Source organism: Etheostoma cragini, chromosome 7 (genome assembly GCF_013103735.1).
Source record: "Etheostoma cragini isolate CJK2018 chromosome 7, CSU_Ecrag_1.0, whole genome shotgun sequence".
NCBI classification, from domain to species: Eukaryota; Metazoa; Chordata; class Actinopteri; order Perciformes; family Percidae; genus Etheostoma; species Etheostoma cragini.
The window spans coordinates 23,155,569-23,175,572 of record NC_048413.1 but is presented as its reverse complement, the minus strand read 5'-3'; the positions used below and the strand labels follow the sequence as shown (position 1 = coordinate 23,175,572).

Here is a 20,004-nt window from a genome sequence, read left to right as displayed (position 1 = left end):
ATAAAATTTCTAAAAGCCCTACTTTGACAACTAAAGAAGAATCTACATTGTTGACTCCTAAAATAAACTAGAATTACTGCCTTACGGTTGTATGTCTCCGCCAACCAGTCAAGTTGCAGTTTACATCCACATCCGTCTAGACTCATATATATGTTGTGAAGACATTTGGTATAAAAAGGTGTAAAGTGTATTTTTTGGAGGACGTGTGATGTTCACAAACATTTTCAACTCAGCGGCACAAAAGATCTATACAATCACCACAGTTTCAAGATTAGTGTCACCAACTCAATGAAATAAAACATTCACAAGAATGGGACAGACGGACAGACTACCCAAAAAACACAAAGCCTCTAGCCAGCCGATGCAGAGGCATAAAAAGACACTGTGTAGACAGCAATCTATGCTGCTACCCTGTAATGAAACCTCACAATCTACCAGCAATCGTTGCAGTGTACATAGTTTTTTACCTGAAGCCTGGGATCATCTTGGCGAAGCCGATGACTTTCTGGATGCTGTAGGAGACCAAGTCTGCCAGGTGAGGCAGCATGGAAAGCTTTGTGTCCTCCTCATTGGAGTCTGGACTGCTAGTGCCGTCCTGGTACATCATTAACAGGTTGCTGAAGTTCATCTTGGTGTCTACAGACTCTGTTTGAGGAGGGGATTAGGAAGCAAGGGGGGCAGAGAGGAAGAAAGCAAAAAGAGGACAGGAGCAGGGCAAGGAAGAAAGCATTTTATACACAGAAATATCAACTGCCAGTAAAAGGTTAAAACAAGCCAAGACACATATAGTGTGAGCAAGCAGCTTATTTCTTTATTAGCATTCCCATTAGCTACTACCTTGGGTCAACTAACTTTAAGGAGTACAGTTTTGGGGCTAAAATGAGCAATATAAGAAAAAAGAAAATCTAGATCACAACAACACTTAGATGAACTAAAATATTCACACACAACCTAACATGTGATTTGTTTGTATAAAAGGCAAATAAAAAAACATTGTTTTGGTAACTACAGACCTTTTCAGACATTTAAAAAACTTTGAATGTGCTGTTATATCAACATCAAACAACATAAAATTAAAACAAAACCATTCCGTATTTTCAAATTGCACTAAAAACTGCCCACCCTGGCACTTTTGCGCAAACTAACACACTTAGATGGATATTTGACGGCAAACTATTTGATAGAACAAGGACAACATTGTAGAGAGATACATACAAAACAGTCTTTACAATGATTAAAACATTAAACACAACAAGTAGTATGTCAGGTTAACAAATAGGCATGCATTTGATGTGTGCTAGTTTCTCTAGTGAGGAGCCTTGCTGGGTAAAAGAGTAGATGTTCAACTGTAGATGATGGATGGGCTTTCATTGGCACTAAAACTCAGTATGAAAGCAGAGGTGTGTCTATGCATTTTTAAATCAACACACCCCTTAACAACTGGATGTCCTTGGTTAAGTTAACCCTGAAGTATGAAAATGAACAAAGACAGGAGGAGAAAGACTCTTACCAGGTGAGTGGTTGAATGAGTCAGAGGAGGCATCAGACAAGGAATGAAGGGAGGCAGCTCTGCTGGCACTGCGCGTTACTGGGCCTTCACGCACTGGAGGCTGCGAATACACACAGAGAAACACAAATATTAATATATTGCTGTAATACGTTCACAACATAACCTTTATGTTGCCTTCCTGTCCACCATGAAAAAAACACTTGTTACTTCTTAACAGTTTTGTTGATTTTTTTCAGTCTTTTTTCATGATTTTCGGGGTTCTTTTTCAACATTTTGGTCACTTTTGCAACATTTTTTTACATCTTCTTCCAGTGTTTTGGAAGTTTTTTTACTGTTGTTCTGGTCGCTTTTTTCAACATTTTTTACGCTTTTCCCAATGCTTTGTCTGTTTTTTCAACATTTTTGGCACTTATTTCAATATCCCTTATTTCGATGTCCCATATTTCTGAAATACAAAAACATTGAAAACGGGTTAAATTTGACCCAGGGACAACATGAGGGTTAACGCAATGCTTATTAAGTATGCATCCATTTTATTAAACTTTATAAAAACAATTGTGAATCACTTCTGAAGGATACCTTAGATTTTTTTTTGGACTGATCAGAGGTGATTGAGTGCTTCATCTGGTAAGGTTCATTATCAGTTCAAAGTGACACCCATTCAGATGATGGTTATGGCTGCCTGCACAGTGTGTGCTGGAATCACTCTTTGCACTAATAAATCACAGACCAAAGGCAAAAGTGTTTTAAGACTTTCTCAGACGTTCCATCTAATCTGCATTCTCCATCTCATGTACTCAGCACGACCCAAACTGTTGTGGTTCGCAGAGAGAATGTCGTCTGAAAGTATGAAGCTCATGACATCGAAGGGAGAAAACACGGTGCCCTTGTCGGGAGGAGAAGTGCCTTTGGTGACTCGCGTTACAGGTGTAAGTAACTTGTAAACTGTTGTGTGTTGTTATCTAACACGACACGTACAGAACGTCAAAGGTGTTTTGTCTTTCATTCTTGGCATGTGGCTGTTGCCACAACCAGAAGATACATTTAGTTTAAAAGAAGCTGGAGGCAGCAAAAAAGAACAAAAAAACTTGGCTAAACTATTTAAAAACTGGGTTTGTTCAGGACAACCCCGTCTTCACGTCACCTTTTGGTATCGCCTCAGATTGCTTGGAACCTCGACTAAGGTGGTACTAAAAAAAGTACCCGTTAGCAGGTATCAGGGACTTTTTTTTGTAATGGAAAACCAAAAAAGGCGAGTAGAGTTGAAGCAAGTTGAGGAGGTACCATGCAGTGGAAAAATGCCATTATACAATAGTTGTTACATTAAAGGGTAACTACCGTTTTTTCCAACCTGTACTCTATTTTCCTATGTTTTTCTGTCTGATGGGAACAATAATCTTTGAAATTGGTCTAGTATTAAGCAAGATCGCTGCAGTCAGCAGCGGCAAAACAAGCACACAGTGTAAGTTAATACGGCAATTGTCCCGATTGCATTTATCTTCACAAAAGTGCTTGTTTTGTCTCTGACAGGCTCGGATTAATATTCTAAGTGCCTGGCAAAATTGGGAAAGGATTTCTTAGGAGATCAACCTTTCTGTTAAAGAGTAAGATCCTTTTTTAAACATGGAAACAGGTGATTTCAGTTGTTCTGGTTGATTAGACCTCTGCTAAGGTAGAAGGTAGGTCAGAGCTATGAGGGGAATTTATTAAGTCACTAACAGGTGCTGAAGAGCTAACAGGAGACTCAGGAACATGCCAATCAATCAGTCTATACACACCGACACAGTCCTGGAAAGAGGTTCAATCAGCCAAAAGAACTGAAAACACCTTTGTGGGTTTCCAGGGCCTTTAAACACCAAGGCAAATGCCTTGTATGTGAAAACCTACTTAGTAACAAACTCCAATGGGATTTTGGTTTTGACCAAAGAAACCAAAATGTTGATGTGATTTCACCCTTGAGTATGCATTACACAATTGTGATTATACTTATACGATAGCCACTTGCCAACAAAATGCCAAATCATATTAAAAAATATCAGGGCGCCTGGGAAGCTCACTTGGTGGAGCGGGCACCCGTGTATAGAGGTGTACTCCTCAGTGCAGCGGCCATACCCCCTCCCTCCCCCCTTTCGGGTCTAAGCTGTCCTATACAGATAAAGGCCTTAAAAATGCCAAAAAAATAATCTAAAAAAAAATTACAATAAAACTATAAATAGGCTACAGTTCCTGAGCCGCAGGGTTGCATTGCTAAGCAACACTCAGCCAAACAAGAAGGGGTTTACAAGGCTGAAACAGCCATTTAAAATCCTGACAAGAATCAGAGAGTTCTGCTGTCTACTAAAACAGGTCCAATGTATGCTTCTATACTGAAACTGCAAGCTGTTACACAAGTCTGTTTTCTTCGGACTCAGACTATCAACTTCACTGTGGCTAACGTCATTTAGGTTCTCTATTTAAGTCTTTTCCTATATTTAGTTGGATTGGATGTCCAGATTTAGCTCCAAGAGCTAAACCTCACTGTTGTCTTTGCCTAAAGTTAAATACTGGTTCATTCATTTAGAACTACAACCTAGACACCCACCTTATGGGGGTCCATATGTGCTGTCTGTTTTTTTCCTTTATTTAGTATGTTTTGGGCTTCTATCACCTTTAATTGACAAGACAGCTTGAAGAAAGAAAGGGGGAGAGAGAGGGGGGAGGACATGCAGCCAAGGGCCGTGGGTCAGATTCCAACTCGTGCTGCTGCTAAGGACTCAGCCTACATGGGGGGGACACTCTACTGGTTGAGCTAGAGGTTGGCCCATGTACCGTCTGATTACTAAAAGTTAATTAGCCAAACCAAATTGAGAATTCTGGGTAGTCATGGTTTAAGTAACATAGTACAGTTACATGCTTACTGTTCTGATCAAACATACAGAAGTAGCAGCTTTTCCTAGTATTTTATCTATAATAGTAGCCTACTTTAGCCAATTACTATCATAAAACGGAGCATGCCAAGGTCTGTAGTGTAGTGGTACTCCAGAGCAGGTGGTCTCCATCCGTTCATTACCATTTTACCTCTAGGGAATTTAGTTTCTATGGTGGCAGGCTGCTTATCAAGAACACAGCGTTGTATACAACTCTTGTTGAAAAAAACTAAAACATTGCTTCTCTATTAATTAGCTTTTTACTGGAACATGTAGTGTTCTGGCCTGATGCCGTGCATCAGCAAACCTTCTCTTCCGCTGCATGGCATCATGACCTGCTCCACCCATATTCAAGGTGGATAACATAGTGACTTTGGCTAAGTGGAAGATGATGTGAATGTGGTTTGGCTTTGTGCTGGACTAACCCTGAAGCGGGTGAAGTCAGAATAGGAGGCATCGTAGGTCTTGTGGTGAGCTTCCACCAGACTGGAGATGATCCGGGCCTGCTCCTCATTCAGACGTGGCCTCATCGCCTCCCGGGCTGCCTCCTCTTCTTTCCTCTTCAATATCATGTCCTTCTTCCTCTGAACCTCCTCGTCTGTCAGGATGACTGCAAAAGAGGATGGAATAGAAGATATATTCAAAAATCTTGACAAAATGAACTCCCCAGCACACACACACACACACACACACACACACACACACACACACACACACACACAAACAAACAAACAAACATGGAGCAGAAGCAGATCAGTAAAGCTTAGCAATGTACACACCTTCCCACATTCATTTAACTGTTCCTACATCATAAATTAAATTCCTCATACCAATGGCTTTCATTCATGTCAATGCAAACATTGATAGTATGCATTTTGGAAAGAGATATTTTGAAATTCATCAAAAGACAGAAAGCCGCAAACTAGTCAAGAGGTAACTCCATTAACACCCCAAGTATCACAAAGAGTAACTGTTCTGGGCTCTTCTCATTGTGTCTAATCTAGTGAAAGAACACAAGTGCAGATTTACACACGTGCACGCACGCACGCACGCACAAGTAGAAAAGACAGAAAGAACTAAATCAAAGAAGGTGACCAAGTTTCGTGTTAAAGTGGTTAATAATACTGCACCAAAGACAACAAACAGAATGATAAAAACAACATGTAATCATTTTTTATTCAATCGGGGTAGTATGAACATCTTGTTAATTTAATTGTTTGGGTTTAATGTTTTTTTTTCCACCTAATTACAATGAGTTTCAAGAAAAAAACGGAAACAGGGAAGATAAACTTATGATGACTCACAATGAAGGAAAAGCAGATCTTCTGGTTTACCTTAACAGCACTTTGGATGACGTTAAGACAAATACACAAGTAATATCATTACAGTTTTTTTCAATTGCTAAATGACAGTGGGCACAACTGGAGTAACTTGCAAAACTCGAACCACAGTGTGGACAGCAGCAGTTCATGTGGACCAAACTCTAGTTCCTATCCCATTGCTTGAACACAGTTTTTAAAACTCTGCACACTTATCCCATGACTTTAACCACAACACTGTGGCTCTACAGCACTTTGTTCAAATGCTAACATACTGCTGTTACAACTGTTAACCTCACATTCAAAACAGAATAGATTTCAGTCTGGTGCCTATGAAACACTGCTAATTGCAATTTTAGCTGAAGTTCTAGGCAGGTGTCTACGGTATTTATATAGACAAAGCTCAGAAAGCCTTTTTTTTAATACAAACACCTAAAACAATGAAACAATTATACACTGTCCTGTTTGAGTGAAACAAATAAAAGAGCAAAGATATGTCCAGGTCAGATGTCTGAGGTTACATACTATAAAAAAGTGAAAAACATTATATGTTTACTGTAGTAAAACTGCTGGAGCTGCTGCCCCCGCGACCCGATACCGGATAAGCGGTCGAAGATGGATGGATGGATGTAGTAAAACTGTGTTTTTCAGAAAGTAATGGAGGGGAAAGCAATAGAAACACCACATTTTCCAGTATTTAGAAATAATGCAGACATCCAACGGGATGAAAAAAACTTGCCCCATGATGCTGGAGAGAGGCAGGACCAGTCACACTAATTACTGGTTACTGTTATGTACCTTTAGTATTTTTTCCAGTAATTCCAGAAATTACTAGAGATAAAACACTATATTGAAGCCATTTGTTGATTTTCACTCATACCAAAAATTAGTAAATTAGATTAAATCTATATATTTTCTTTAGAGAAACTATTGAGTAGTGTGTGTCACTCAACTTGTTCAAACTGTAAAGATGAGAAAGTTTGTTATTTCGGTTTAACGTTAGTGTTTATACTCTTCTTACTCTAGTTATCTCAGTGAGCATTGTTCAAAGTGATTGGCTGTACTGAGTCTGTTTTGAAACGTGAGTTGAGAGTTGTGTTGCTTGGAAGGAGTTCTGCAGAAGAAGTGAACTGTTTAGTTCAGGTGACTTTTGGTAATGCAGACTGTAGTCAGAGTTTTGCACATGTTGTGCCCACTGTTGTTAAGCAATATTAAAAAACTGGAAGTGTCTGCTCACTCATAGCATGTAAGGAGGGATGTTGATACATAATATCTGTGTGTTCAGATCCAAAGATATTGCCTGAAATGGCTACAATAACAGGAATAATGAAAACAGTTTAAATATTGGTTGTGGCTTTAAGAAAAACAAGTGTTACTTGTCAGTAGTTAAACAAAGTTAGCTTTTAAAACTAGGTGAAAGAGCTGTAATATAAGCTCTAAATATTTCCATCCCAGGTTCCCTAAACATACATCTTGTGAGCTTGGCACGCAGAAAAGGCCTGTCGTGTCTGCTGCCTTTTCATACGGCTGATGTGGCGGGCGTTGAATATTAAAGTACATTTTGCCTTATTCATGCTGCAAGAGTAGAGACTGCAGGCAGAGTGGAACAGTGGTGTAGAATGGGTAACATGTACTGTTTATAATGACTATCTTAGGTTTGACTAGATGAGAAGATCTTTTGGGGATTCATGGGTTTGCATGCCACTTCTACATGTCTTGGAGCATTACATTGCTTTAATACTAATACAGATTGCAACAGATATTATCTATTGCAACAGATTTAACAACCAACACCTATCAACCCAACCAACAATCAACCAAAACAACTCCATACCAAGTAGTATCAAAACTTTTACAGTCAAACAATACCAGCAACCAATCACCACATCTTACTGGCCCACTATCCCAGCAGCTGGTGGTGGTGGCATTTTATACTACGGAGTGCTTCCATGATGGGTATTGAATGAAGTAGAAAAAAAAAGGTATCAAATGAAGTACACTTCATTTTATACCGTATTTATGACGTTACACTGAGTTAGTCACACTAGCAACAGCACCTTAATCTATTGACGTTCATAAATTTAAATTTTAACTTGCACTGCAAGTACAATAATTTTCTTTTAAAGACGCCTCTCAGCAACCGACAGTATGACCAACATCTGTCTGTGGGTTGCAGAGTAGCCACTTGTGGTGTGAAACAGGAAACCCGAGAATACAAGTGTGCCTGTAGAGATTATATTAAAAAAGATGAATAACAGGCGGCTTAAATGTTACATATATGGATATCTTATCTGTAATGAGGTGGTCTGAAAAAAAAATCCTTCTGTTACATTACACTACTTTGTAAAAAGAGCAGGTTGATTACTTAAAGGTGCTCTAAGTGATGTCTCGCGAGTTTTAGGCTAGACCACTTGTTGCATTTGTTGAGCTGCCTGTCCTCAGAACAAACTAAAAAAAAAGCGGTCTCGGTAGACATTCCAGGGTCTACAAACAGCAACCAAACAAAATGTGCCCACCTGCACCACGAAGCAGACACAAACAGTGTTCCAGCTTTCCAGCCCAAAACTGGCAAGAAGAATTTGGAGGTTGGGGGGTTAGTGCGCGGAAGCACAGAAGGGAGGGGGAGGGGACGGGATGAAGAGGAGGGAGGGCGAGCTAGTCTTGAATCTTGAGAGCGTTATGTCACTCAAACTATCATTTGATGTTGCTGAACACATAAGCGCAAAACCCACAAGGAGAACTGTACAATTATTATATATTCAGAACAAATATTTACCACTGAACAAAAGACAAGGATGCATAATAGTTTGTAAACCAAATTTCATATCTCAATGGCAATATCTAGCAAGTTAATTGCAAACCGGTTTTCTTTTTCAGTATTCTTCTGGCATCCTAAAAATAGCACACAAGAAACAAAAAAAAGCACATAATATAGAAATACTGCTCAATTACATACAGTAACTAACAATGTACTATACTTCAGTAATATTTCACCACTGTCATCTAGTATTTTTGTCATCCAGGTCTGAACCCTGGTTCTTTGAGTCACTGCTGGAGTAATGTACTGACCCCTAAATGCCTCTGCCCATATTATCCTTTTGACTCTCTGCCACAGTGACTGATTACCCATGATGCGCTCAACTGTGCAGACAGACAGACAGCATGACGGCCACAGAGAGCCAAGCCCAGAGCCATGAGGTCACAATCCAAGCACATACGGTCGGACGGTCTAGCAGCAACAGAGACACTCTTCTAATTCTACTTTATTAAATTTAGCTCCATCAAATGATGCCATTAGTTAAGGTTCATGGGCATGATATGTGTCGTTTTTAAGAGATAGACACCTTGTCCATGTCGGCTGAATACAGGATAATAACTCCTTCCACTATTGTGTTTTTCAGCTATGGTAACCTCTAAATTTGCTTTTAACTGCTTAAACTGTGGTAATGATTTGTGGCAAAGCTTTTAACCTTGACAATTATAAGTGCATAATTGAATCAAAGGTATAAAACCAAATAAATTCAGTCTTTACAGTAACTTTTTATAAAAGGAGGCCAATGAGACGGCACAAATGACTCTAAATTAAATAAAGCTCAGGTCATGCACCTCTTACTAAATACTGGCTGTTTTCCTGGAAGCTGTAAACAACTGTATTTCAAGTAGACTGCACCCTGTACTGCAACCACAGAAGCAATGTTACATAACAGCATTTTGTAGCAATGCAGACAACAACAACAACAACAACAACAGTTTGGCTACACAGGCTTAAAAAGGCAACTGAATGAATCTGACTGCTTAGCTAACCAAAGGATTTTCTTGGCTTTCATCTCTTTTAACCCATTATCATTAATTAGGCTGCTTTGGCTACACTCCAACGTCCAACCAGTCCAAGAGGACTGCCGCAAACCACTCCTTCTAGTGAGGACATCCAAGTCTGCAGCACAAAGCCCAATCGTGAATAGGCACCGTTTGGTCAAAGTTTGGCACAGGCCGTCAAAGAAGCTATTCTAAGGCTGGGACATGATTGAATCGGTCAGTCCCCAGCCAAGTTTGAGCCTTAGATGGCATCATTAAGGCAGGTGTCCACAAAAACAACAGAGCATCAAAGGAACATCTTGACCACCCCACAGCTCTTGGCAGACGCAAAGCAGTTTACCAAAAATGTTTGCTGTTTGGAAAGCAGAGAAGAAAGCCAAAAAAGAAAGGCAAACAGAGAGAGCAGGTAATGCCAGAAACACTGGCAAAGAGTGAAAGGCAGAGTCTACATGTAGTAGAGGTTCACAGCGAGCTTACTCATTAAACAGCCGACAGACCAGTTAAACACAATGGATGCTGCTAACACTCACATTTTGGTGCAATATTATGTCAAGCTGGATTTGGTGTGTGGGGCCAATGTTTTTCCACTGCTGCCCTGGGAGTGTGATATTCCAGGAGGTGAATTCAGGTCAGTCAGGCGTCAGGGCACCCACACATTCCAGTGTCTCGGAAAATGGCTTACCAGTAGTTCATATTGGAAGTGTACATGGTCGCAGAAATAAATGGGCTATAAATGGGACACATTCAGACTGTATCTACTTTGCAATTTTAATGTCTTATTTGTGTGGACTTTAGTCTTCTTTCCTTCATTCGCATAGTATTTACTGGTTCAGTTACTGCTAAAACAAATGTGCTGTATTCCACACAACATTTAATTCTATCTATCTATCTATCTATCTATCTATCTTATAGCCCATCACCCAAATCTATATTGATGGAAATGCTTTAAAACATAAGCTTTATCGACATGTCTATCCAACTATGAATGAAGCATCTGGCACTTATGTTAATGCAGGTGTAAATGTTGTTAAAGAGACAGAATTCAAAAGCCTCAGAGAGAAGAAGACTGTAAATTACGGAGGCAAACGGAGGGCAGCACCACAGAATAAGCGTTGTTACTGAAAAACACTGAGGGTGGGAATTCATCATCTAGGCTAAAACATCTCAGAAACTACTGTGATTCTAATCTTTCTACGAACCCAAGCCCGCGCAAACACACAAACACAGCAGGCATGCAAATACATTCGCTCCTACACACAAGCAGGGAGGTTTTTTCTTGGCATGTATCTTACTTCTGTCAAACAAGGACAGCATTGGGGTGTTTACTATACCAACTCAACTGGCACAGCTTACAGCGGGCACGCAAACAAACACATACACACAGTTTTAACTTAAGGGTGGTTTAGCTAAGAAAAAGCTGCTAAGAAAAAGAGGATTGCATAAAGGCAGACAAAAACATAAAACAGAGTAACTGAATTGTAATTAATTCTCAAAGATGCATTCAAGAACATAGTATACCATCTCCCATTAAAAATGAAGAATTATACTTGGTTATTATTATTACATCACAAGTTAAATCACAAGACTTACAGTGAGACGGATTGATGAAATGCACAAATAAGTCATTGTTAGGAGCATGCTCATAAGACCAAGTGTAGAGATACGCACAAAGCATTTATGTGTTTTCCTCACCGGCAGTAGTCTGTAAGATGAGCAACTTGTGTACAGTCATAACTGATCTTCATGTTGTTTTTTGTGTTTATTTTGTGGAGTATGTCTTTGGTGACCTGTACAAGTGATGTCGTTTTTTAGTGAGTCCACATGCGTTTGGTATGCGTTTGTGTGTGCGTGCACCCATGTGCGCATCCTGAATGTCAATGTTCTACCAATCAAAACTCAGTGCCACACTTCATTCTGGCCCTAGCATGTATCTTCATTTTCAGGGAACATGGTGTGTGTGCATCCTTGTTTTGTGTGTGTCTTTGATTATGTGGATAAAATGACACAGCCAGAGTGGACACAGTGACATGGATACACAGGCTCAAAATGAGGCAAAGATGTTGCATGCACTGTGACCTTCTGAATGTTTTTTGCACCAGTTTTCCACAGTGTAACAGTCCATTTCTATGTTTTCAGGTTCATAAAGATTAAAGCTCTAAGAAGGGACTGTGATTGCCTATGCCTTACAAACAAAGTAGTTTTCCAAAATCAAATTAATGGAAAGAAAGGGATTTTTACTTTTATCATGAAGGGAAGTAAATCATTCTACGTCAGGGCAAAGCCATATTTAAGGCAACACTAGATAACTTTTCCAACTTTGGTCCCCCTACAGGTGGGAAGCGGAATTGTCCTAACCTGTAGATCTGTACTGCATCATAACATTTTGACAATGCACATCAGTCCACTCACAGACTTTGGGATAACACATACACGCAGCCTTCAGATGACAATGATGGTCATTGGCTAAAGTTTAAAATGTGTCAAGCTTTAACGTCAAGCAAACGTATTACCCTGCTTTCTACTCAGCGCCACCCTGGAGCGATTCCGCAGTTTGCATGAATACAACATTCTTGAAACAGCTTGAGCTTGCAGAAGGTCAGTTTTTGTACTGGTAGTACAGAATATGAACAAAGCTGCTGCCTTGAAATGGCTGCACAGTGTCCAGCAGACACTGTAGCGACCAGCAGAGCAGCTGTAATACTTAGCAGTGAGTAGAGGGGACTTCCTTCACCGCACATACCTGAATTGAGCTATGAGAAACAAAGAGACCATTTTATTTCTAATAAGTCTCGCTCCTCCCGCTCAGTCTTCTCTCATCTTTTCTCAATGGAATACAGACACTCCAGTGTCCTGTGGCTATTTGTTATCAGCAGTCTGAACCCTGCCCTGCATTATCGCTGTTTCACACAAACATACACAGTCTGTTTGTGAATGGAAATGTGGGCCAGACCATTGTGTGTCTCTTTGAAGAAAGCGAGCCATTGTAGAACAGGACTATAACCTCCCCGGCTTCCTTCCTTCCTTCCCTCTCTTTCATTCTGCTCTTGTCATCCACTACTTGTCATGGTTATGTTGCAGTGCTGTTGGTGCTACTTCCTATTGGTTTGTTGGAATTCAAATGCACCTTGACTGGTTATGAAGAAACACAGTGCTTCTTCATTCTTTTACATTTAAATAATTTCAACGCATGTATGATGAAGTAATTACTACCAATAATAAAGTGATAATTTGTAAACATGCAGAATAAAGATCCATCTGTGTTAGAAATTCAATCTTCAATCTTTCAAAAATCTTTCAAAAATATTAGACAATGCAATCTCCATCCAGTTAAGATAAATTACTACTGTACACTGTGATTTATACCATCCTAACCGCACAAATGATGGAAAACCCCGTCTGGTAGGATAAAAGCAGGATTATGTAAACTATTATTTGCAGCTTCTATTTGAACAAAGTTCGACATTGCCATATGGTGGAGCCTGTCTTATGTATTCCCACCATTGGTAGTCTCCTTGTTTCAAATCAGATTCATTTACATATTTACATTTACATTGATTCTATTGGCTGCTGACTGCTCTTCCTGAAACCGTTTGGTTTTATGCCAACCGGTTGAACCGACATTTGTCACAATGACCCCCTTCTGGCAGATTAGAAAAGTAGCTGACATTAGCAATCTGTGCCAACCACTTCACGGCACTAAATCTAACTAAATCCAAAATAGCAAAGCCAGACAAAAGACAAAACAACGAATCACAGACCCTCATAAAAAATTGTCAAAATTAATATTGCAGCTAAAATCACACCTCCATCTCAAGCTATGACTTTATGAAATCAGCAGCATGGCTAGAATGTCAAAGATCAGAAAATAATCTACTCACACTCTTTCATCATTCCAATATCAATGCAACGTTTGAGACGACAGGCCTGGCAGTGACGCCGGTTGTCCTTGGTGATGGTGCAGCTTCCGTTGAATGGACATGTGAAGGAGGCTTTACGCTTCATGCTGCGCCTAGAAGGAGAGCAAATAGATAACTCATTTTGCTTATTCTCTGTGGTACTTCAAATATTCCATTCAGGGTTCTTACAAACTGGCCATTCTAACAGCCAGCCCTCGGAAGACTTGCATTTATCCATCGTGACTGTTCAGTCCACACTCCCACGCAGAAAGTTGGAAGACGTGTTCCACTGTAACTCATCTGCCCTCAAACAAGTCTCTCTCTCAAATAAATAAATAAATGTTTTCCTTATACAGAAATGTTAGAATGTTAACTTTACTTTTCTGATAACTACATCACTGCATAAATCATAAATGTTCAGGAATGCATAGCATTTGGTTATTTTCTATGTGTATTTGCAATTTAAAGATATTGCAGCATTTACTTTCAAACTAATTTGGTCGTGGATGTCTAGATTTGGAATAGTTATAAGGCACTTGGGGCAAAGCTGTTTTGCAGGCATTGACGTTTAGGCAGCTCTGCGTAGGAGTGTGTATTCAGTGGCACGCCATACTTCTTGCCTTGCTTCCGATGACATCAAGCTCGCTCTGGCGTGCACTCTCTCACACAGTGGTTAACATTTTAGCTGTGCTGGCTGCCTGCTCCAAAAGCCAACACTCTGCATGTATGATTTATTTATTTTTTTAGAATTTTATTTTTCAGAAAACAGACTAGGGGCAAGAAACAATTTTCCATACTTTGTTTTCTTTTTTCCATACTAATCCAGACCTTGAAATGACTGAAATCAACTTCCATACCTACTTAAATAAGCAGTCTGGAGTGCTCCTTTGAATGACTATTTTATATATACAAAGTACCATAAGATTTAGGAACAGAGCATCAAAGCCTACGTAATGTGTAATTTATACATTGTACACATATTGTACATACAAACATACAACACTTTTAATGATTACTAATTAAATTCTACCCAATTACAATTATTTTATTGATACTATAATCACTTGTTTGTTTAAAGGAATGGCATCTTCTCCCTTCGACTGGTGGGATTTAAATTAATTACACTACTTCATTGTGAATCCTATTAAGAAACCTTGACATAGGAACAAGTGTGTTGTGTTTGTGTATTGAGTGAATGCGAGAGAGCAAATGAGAGCGCTAAAAACAATTACTATACCATAATATCAAACACAATGTATACTTACATCAACATGAACATCAAGAAAAAACGTGTCTCGTTAATTCAGAATTAATTTGGGAAGAACAAAAGTAATTGGCGACCATTCATTTCATATGTAATAGAGGATCTATTCAAATTTAAGCCTCATTTCTGAACCTTTATAAAGCATATTAAGGATAAGACTTGATAATAGAACTAATGACATGAATATGAAATGTATAGATTCAAATTAATCTTCGGCAGAAAAATCATAGTTAAAGTACATGATGCAAATAAGAAGCAAACTAAAGACATGGACAGGCAGCTAATAACACAACAGAGACGCACACACTTCACAAACTTCATCACCCCACCCATTTAAAAACATCAAAATAGACGAGATGGACACACAGTTCTTATGAGACAGCACCCACCTGAAAAATCCCTTACACCCCTCACACGTCATGGCGTTGAAGTGAAAGCCGGTGGCCTTGTCACCGCACACACCGCAGATCCGCGGGGCGTTGCGGTCAAACTCGTCCGGCCCGGCCACCGACGTCGTCACCGTCATGGGCTCCATCACTGCAGAGAAGAAGAGAGAAGAGCTTAGAGCCTAAGTGACACTACTCGCCTGCTCCTAGTTTACGAATGAAACACAAATGCACAAAGCTATAAATTGGTGAGGAATGTCGGTGTGCATTCTTGAATTTCACCAACCTCGCCCAAAGCTTAAAAATCTGTTTGTTTCCTCTGCTTGTGTGGGAGTGTTTGATGAGGAGGTGTGCATTTTCCTCTTTTTATACAAACAGGTGTCAGGCTATTAGCATATTTAGCAAAAGGCATTGGCAGCCCCACTCAGACTCACACAGCTATTGGCTTAATCACACACACACACACACACACACACACTAATACACACACAAAATTATGAATTACAATATTAATGGGAAGGCAGTTTAATGACAGAAAGAGGGATATTTGCCGTAGGCTAAGAAATGACTGATACATTTAATTCTGCCAAGATGAAAGTGCTCATTCTTTTTCCAAACTCGCACCATCTGGCCGTCCCCTATGAAATAAACAGCAGTAGAGTAACATACACCAACTGGCCAACTGTGAGCTTACTAATCCATATCAATCGGTACAGAAAGATCCTCTATTTGAAGTCGGATTGAAGTGATAAGGATACTTTAAGGAGGTCAAAAGGAGAGGAGAAAATATGCAGGAGAAAATCAACACTGTATATTGTAGTTCTGGTGAGTGGGTTTCAAGTGTTGGTCAAACGTGGTCGAACATGACTGACAAATGCACTCTGGCAGGGTCTTTAATTAAATTGTAATGCATATTCTGATATGACCTCATGATTATGTTTCAGCTAAACTGACCAAACAAAAAAGGGCCTTATCAAGAAAAGAACTTAGTCAGAGATACACAGAAACCTTGAAACAAGTGGCCTAAAGTAAGTTTTTAAATGTACTGACAAAAGTTCTATCTTTTATGTATCTACTCAAAATGATTAGAGAGGTGATGTGAAAATACAGACAGGAAAATGAGAGGAGAAGGGAACGATATGCACCATTCTTCATTTTAATAGTAGTCATTATGTTGATTTAGTCAAACTAATTAAGGAACATAAGACAAAAAGTGACCAGTTTATTGTCCATTGTCCTTATTTATTTTCATTGTACAACAAAGGGTTGCAAAAAATATATATAAATCAAAGTTGTACTTCCTTTTATGCTAAACTGACGCACCAGATAGTTTGTTACACAGAACCATCTGAGAAGCAGTCTTTAGAAACTGTGAAAAAGGCTGCAGGCTTTTATATTTAAAAGAAAAAATAAACTATGAACCATGCCAGGAGCTTCTCCCGGAGGCTGACTGGTTTGGTTCGATGCTAATGCTAAAACGTAAATTGTGTTTAAACTTAAGGAAAAGGTCCACGGGTGAAAGAAAGAGGGAAAGTCAAAAACATAAAAACTGTTGAAGATACAAGAAAAGACTCAAAGTGTAACAAAACGATGGAAAAGTCCAATAAAACAAACACACGGTAAGTAGGTTGTTGTTATTGTCATGCTTAAACAGAGAGATCTGAGCCTGAACATGAACACTATAGAGAAATTATATGTGTGAGAGAAGGAGAGGTCAAGTAAGACAACTAAATGAGGACAAAAATGGGAGGGGTGCACGCTGCAGAATATAGCCTGTGGGGATCTGACGTGCATAGAAGTAGGACTCAGACAGTGTCAAATGAGGACATAGAGATTGGAGGAACTGCCGAGGCAGAGCAACTGACGGCCAAAGAGAAATAATGAAAGAGGGGGAGGCAGGTGGGAGCGCAAGTGAAGGATGGAGACAAACATAGTCAGACTCCATTAGCTCTCATTACAACTTGGCTAGTTGAAGCTTCAGCACCAGTTCCCCGGAAAACGCTAACATGCATGCACAGATGCCAGGAAGCTACTGGCTGTAAAACATCAGTCCCATTACCCAGAAAGCACTGCACCGGGACAGCAGGACACACTGTGACACACCCACACCCACACACACACACACACACACACCCACCCACACCCACACCCACAGACAGACTTCAGTGCAGGAGGAGAATCACTTTTATGCATGTGGACCAGCACCCACCACTGGGGCTTGTCTCATTCAAAAACATATGAGTGATTTCAGGCTACAGTGTGTGTTGGGGTGGGTGAGGAGTGTGTTGACAGACACAAAAACAAGACACGCAATTAGTCATCATGTCACAAAAAACAGCCTTTTTCAGATGCAGCACCAGGTGAATAATGAAAAAAAACAGAGAGGGCGGATTGGAGAGACAGCGTGTCAAACATCCAAGCAGATCTGCAAAAACACCACCAAAACAACCTGCCGTTTCATTAGTGGTGGTGAATAACAACAGTCCGAGAGGGCTCCAGCTCTGTAATTAACAACTCTAGTGTTATTTTTCCTTTAATCACTTCTTCTTTTTTTTTACTCTTTATATGCTTTCTCTCACTTGTTCCTCATTTGTCATGCTGCTTTGATAATTACCATTCTTATTTATTTATTTATAGTGAGCATGATTAGTTTGTAATAAGAAGGCGGCAGACTTCTTAGCTGACAGGTAATTCAATCAATCCCCTTCCATCTTCAACTTCCCCTAAAACCTTAACAATCCCTGCTCTGTTTTCTCATGCATACACTTGTTTCTATATATCTAATGATAGGATTCTATAGATTTATGATTGTAATAGTAGTTTGAAATTATTTACTTATTTTTTGCAAACAAGCATCATGGTTGGCAAACTATAGAAAATGTATTTTATGCTATGTATTCCCAAAAGTAGGGCTTCTCAAAGTCTGGACCCAGGTCTTTGTCCGTACCGAACGGCAGGTTAATTAGGACCCTGGTCACACCTTGTGTTATGAATACAATTCCTTATTAAGTGTATCATTTTCTTAATTTTAATACATTTACTATTGATCAATAAATTGTTAGTGCCATTGAATACACAGTGGTGGTATAACGGACTGCAGTTAATACGTATCATAGTGTGCAATACAGTTTTACAGCCTCTGTTAAGTGAACTGGGCCCAGCAGAGCCGTCGCCTCGGCAGCTTGTTTAAGTCATCCCCCGCTGACCAAAGAATAACTACTTGGTGTTATCTTTAGCCAGCTGACTGTCCCATGATGTGTTGTACCATATTGAAGTGGAACTGTCTTGTTGTTGTCAAGCTAGCCCACCGCTGCTCACCTTGTATGCCCCGTTTCAACCTTGTGACTCCTATCACTCACTGCACCTACAGTCCTTGCTGTTGTTGACACAATTACACAATCCAATGCTACGTCAATAGTGTTGCAAAAGACTGAACACTAAAAACTGACTTTTGCAAACTGTCAGAGTTTTACCAACTTTGTCTAGCCTAAATGAAATCCATGAGAGTAATTCCCACTTCAAAGTTGTGTCTTGAGGGTGTATGTGTGCGGACTGGACATCAATACACAAAGTCAGTGAAATTAATAACTTTGTCGGTCTTAAAACAGCAAATACACTTGCGTCGGGCTTTGCGTCTGGCTTTGCTGCGCCGAGTGCAAGATAGAGCCCTTACAATCAAAATATTGAAAACATAACAGCATCAAACCCTCCTGATTTTCAACAGGACACTAGTCCAGGAGCATACATGCTTTTTTTCTTGTTAACCAAATGCACTGCAGTCCTATTCATATTCAACTTTTAATCTATGAAACACTGGTACTCATGTCACATTTATTGTGTCATTGCAACAACATTCGTTGCAACGTCATCCCATCCCAAACATTGTTTCTTTTTTCCTCTTTGTGTTTCACCTTGCTTTTTATCTCTCCCTTCCCTTTTCACTAATTTCACTCATCATCCCCAGTTGTAACCACATTTGTCCGTCTTGCTCCTGAGAACTATGCAGAGTTGGCTACAAGTGCCATCTAATGTCAACAGATGAAACATTTAGTAAGAGGGATAATCAGGCCGGATTACAGCCGAGTCGCTCTGTCCGTTTTGGCTGAGGATGTTATTCCCTTTGCCGAAGCTTTAAGCAGTGCAACAGCGGAGTGCCATCTTGTTGAATTAAAATTCACAACCCCCCCCTCCTCATAGCGTGTCAACACTTGGTCCCATCGTGCAGACCATTCAGACCCCATCACCACGCAGTGTCCGAAAGAAATATTCACTAAAGCATATTTGGCTTTACTTTCTTACTGAAGGAGAAGAGTTTGTTTTTCTGTTTCCACACAAATGACACGTACACTACAGTATATAATTCAGAAAATGCATCAAAATACAGCAAAGCCTGTTTAAAAGGAGACATAATTAGTCATCATAGGACCAGCTTGTAATGGCCAATTAAATGCTGCAGTGCACCTGTAAAGGTTATCGAAGCGGAGCTTGTTGCCCCAGGTACAAACATGCTTTTAGTTATTTGGGGTTTTAAATCAGATTTTTCCACTCACGCTACAACGTCTGTGAAATGTAAAATGTAAATGGACTGTTATATTGCGCTTTTCTAGTTTTAATGACTACTCAAAGAGCTTTTACATAGTACAGGAACCATTCACACACATTCATAGACTGTGGCCAAGGTTGACATACAAGGTGCGACTTGCTCATCAGATAAACAAACACACACACACACACATTTACACTCGGGGTTCAATGTCTTGACCAAGGACATTTCCAAGGATCAGACTTCCAACCTTCCATTTGACAAGTGTGCCTAAAAAAGTGAAGCAAATGAGAAGATGCCTAAAACCTGCATTCTATTTACAGTGGGTACGGAAAGTATTCAGACCCCTTTAAATTTTTCACTC

The 20,004-nt window shown here is 39.8% G+C and overlaps 1 protein-coding gene across 3 annotated transcripts in view; it reads right to left on the bottom strand.

Annotated features, from left to right (window-relative positions):
* The window catches only part of LOC117947284 (vitamin D3 receptor A), a 67,665-nt gene that overhangs the window by 5,012 nt on the left and 42,649 nt on the right, over nucleotides 1-20,004 (bottom strand). For all 3 annotated transcript variants that reach the window (XM_034876014.1, XM_034876015.1, XM_034876016.1), the window contains exons 2-6: nucleotides 15,101-15,248; nucleotides 13,430-13,560; nucleotides 4,842-5,026; nucleotides 1,511-1,610; nucleotides 468-645 (exon numbers count right to left, since the gene is read on the bottom strand). In XM_034876014.1, coding sequence (XP_034731905.1) covers nucleotides 468-645; nucleotides 1,511-1,610; nucleotides 4,842-5,026; nucleotides 13,430-13,560; nucleotides 15,101-15,246 — 740 coding nt within the window. In that variant the 5' untranslated portion in view covers nucleotides 15,247-15,248. The remainder of the gene's footprint in view (nucleotides 1-467; nucleotides 646-1,510; nucleotides 1,611-4,841; nucleotides 5,027-13,429; nucleotides 13,561-15,100; nucleotides 15,249-20,004) is intronic.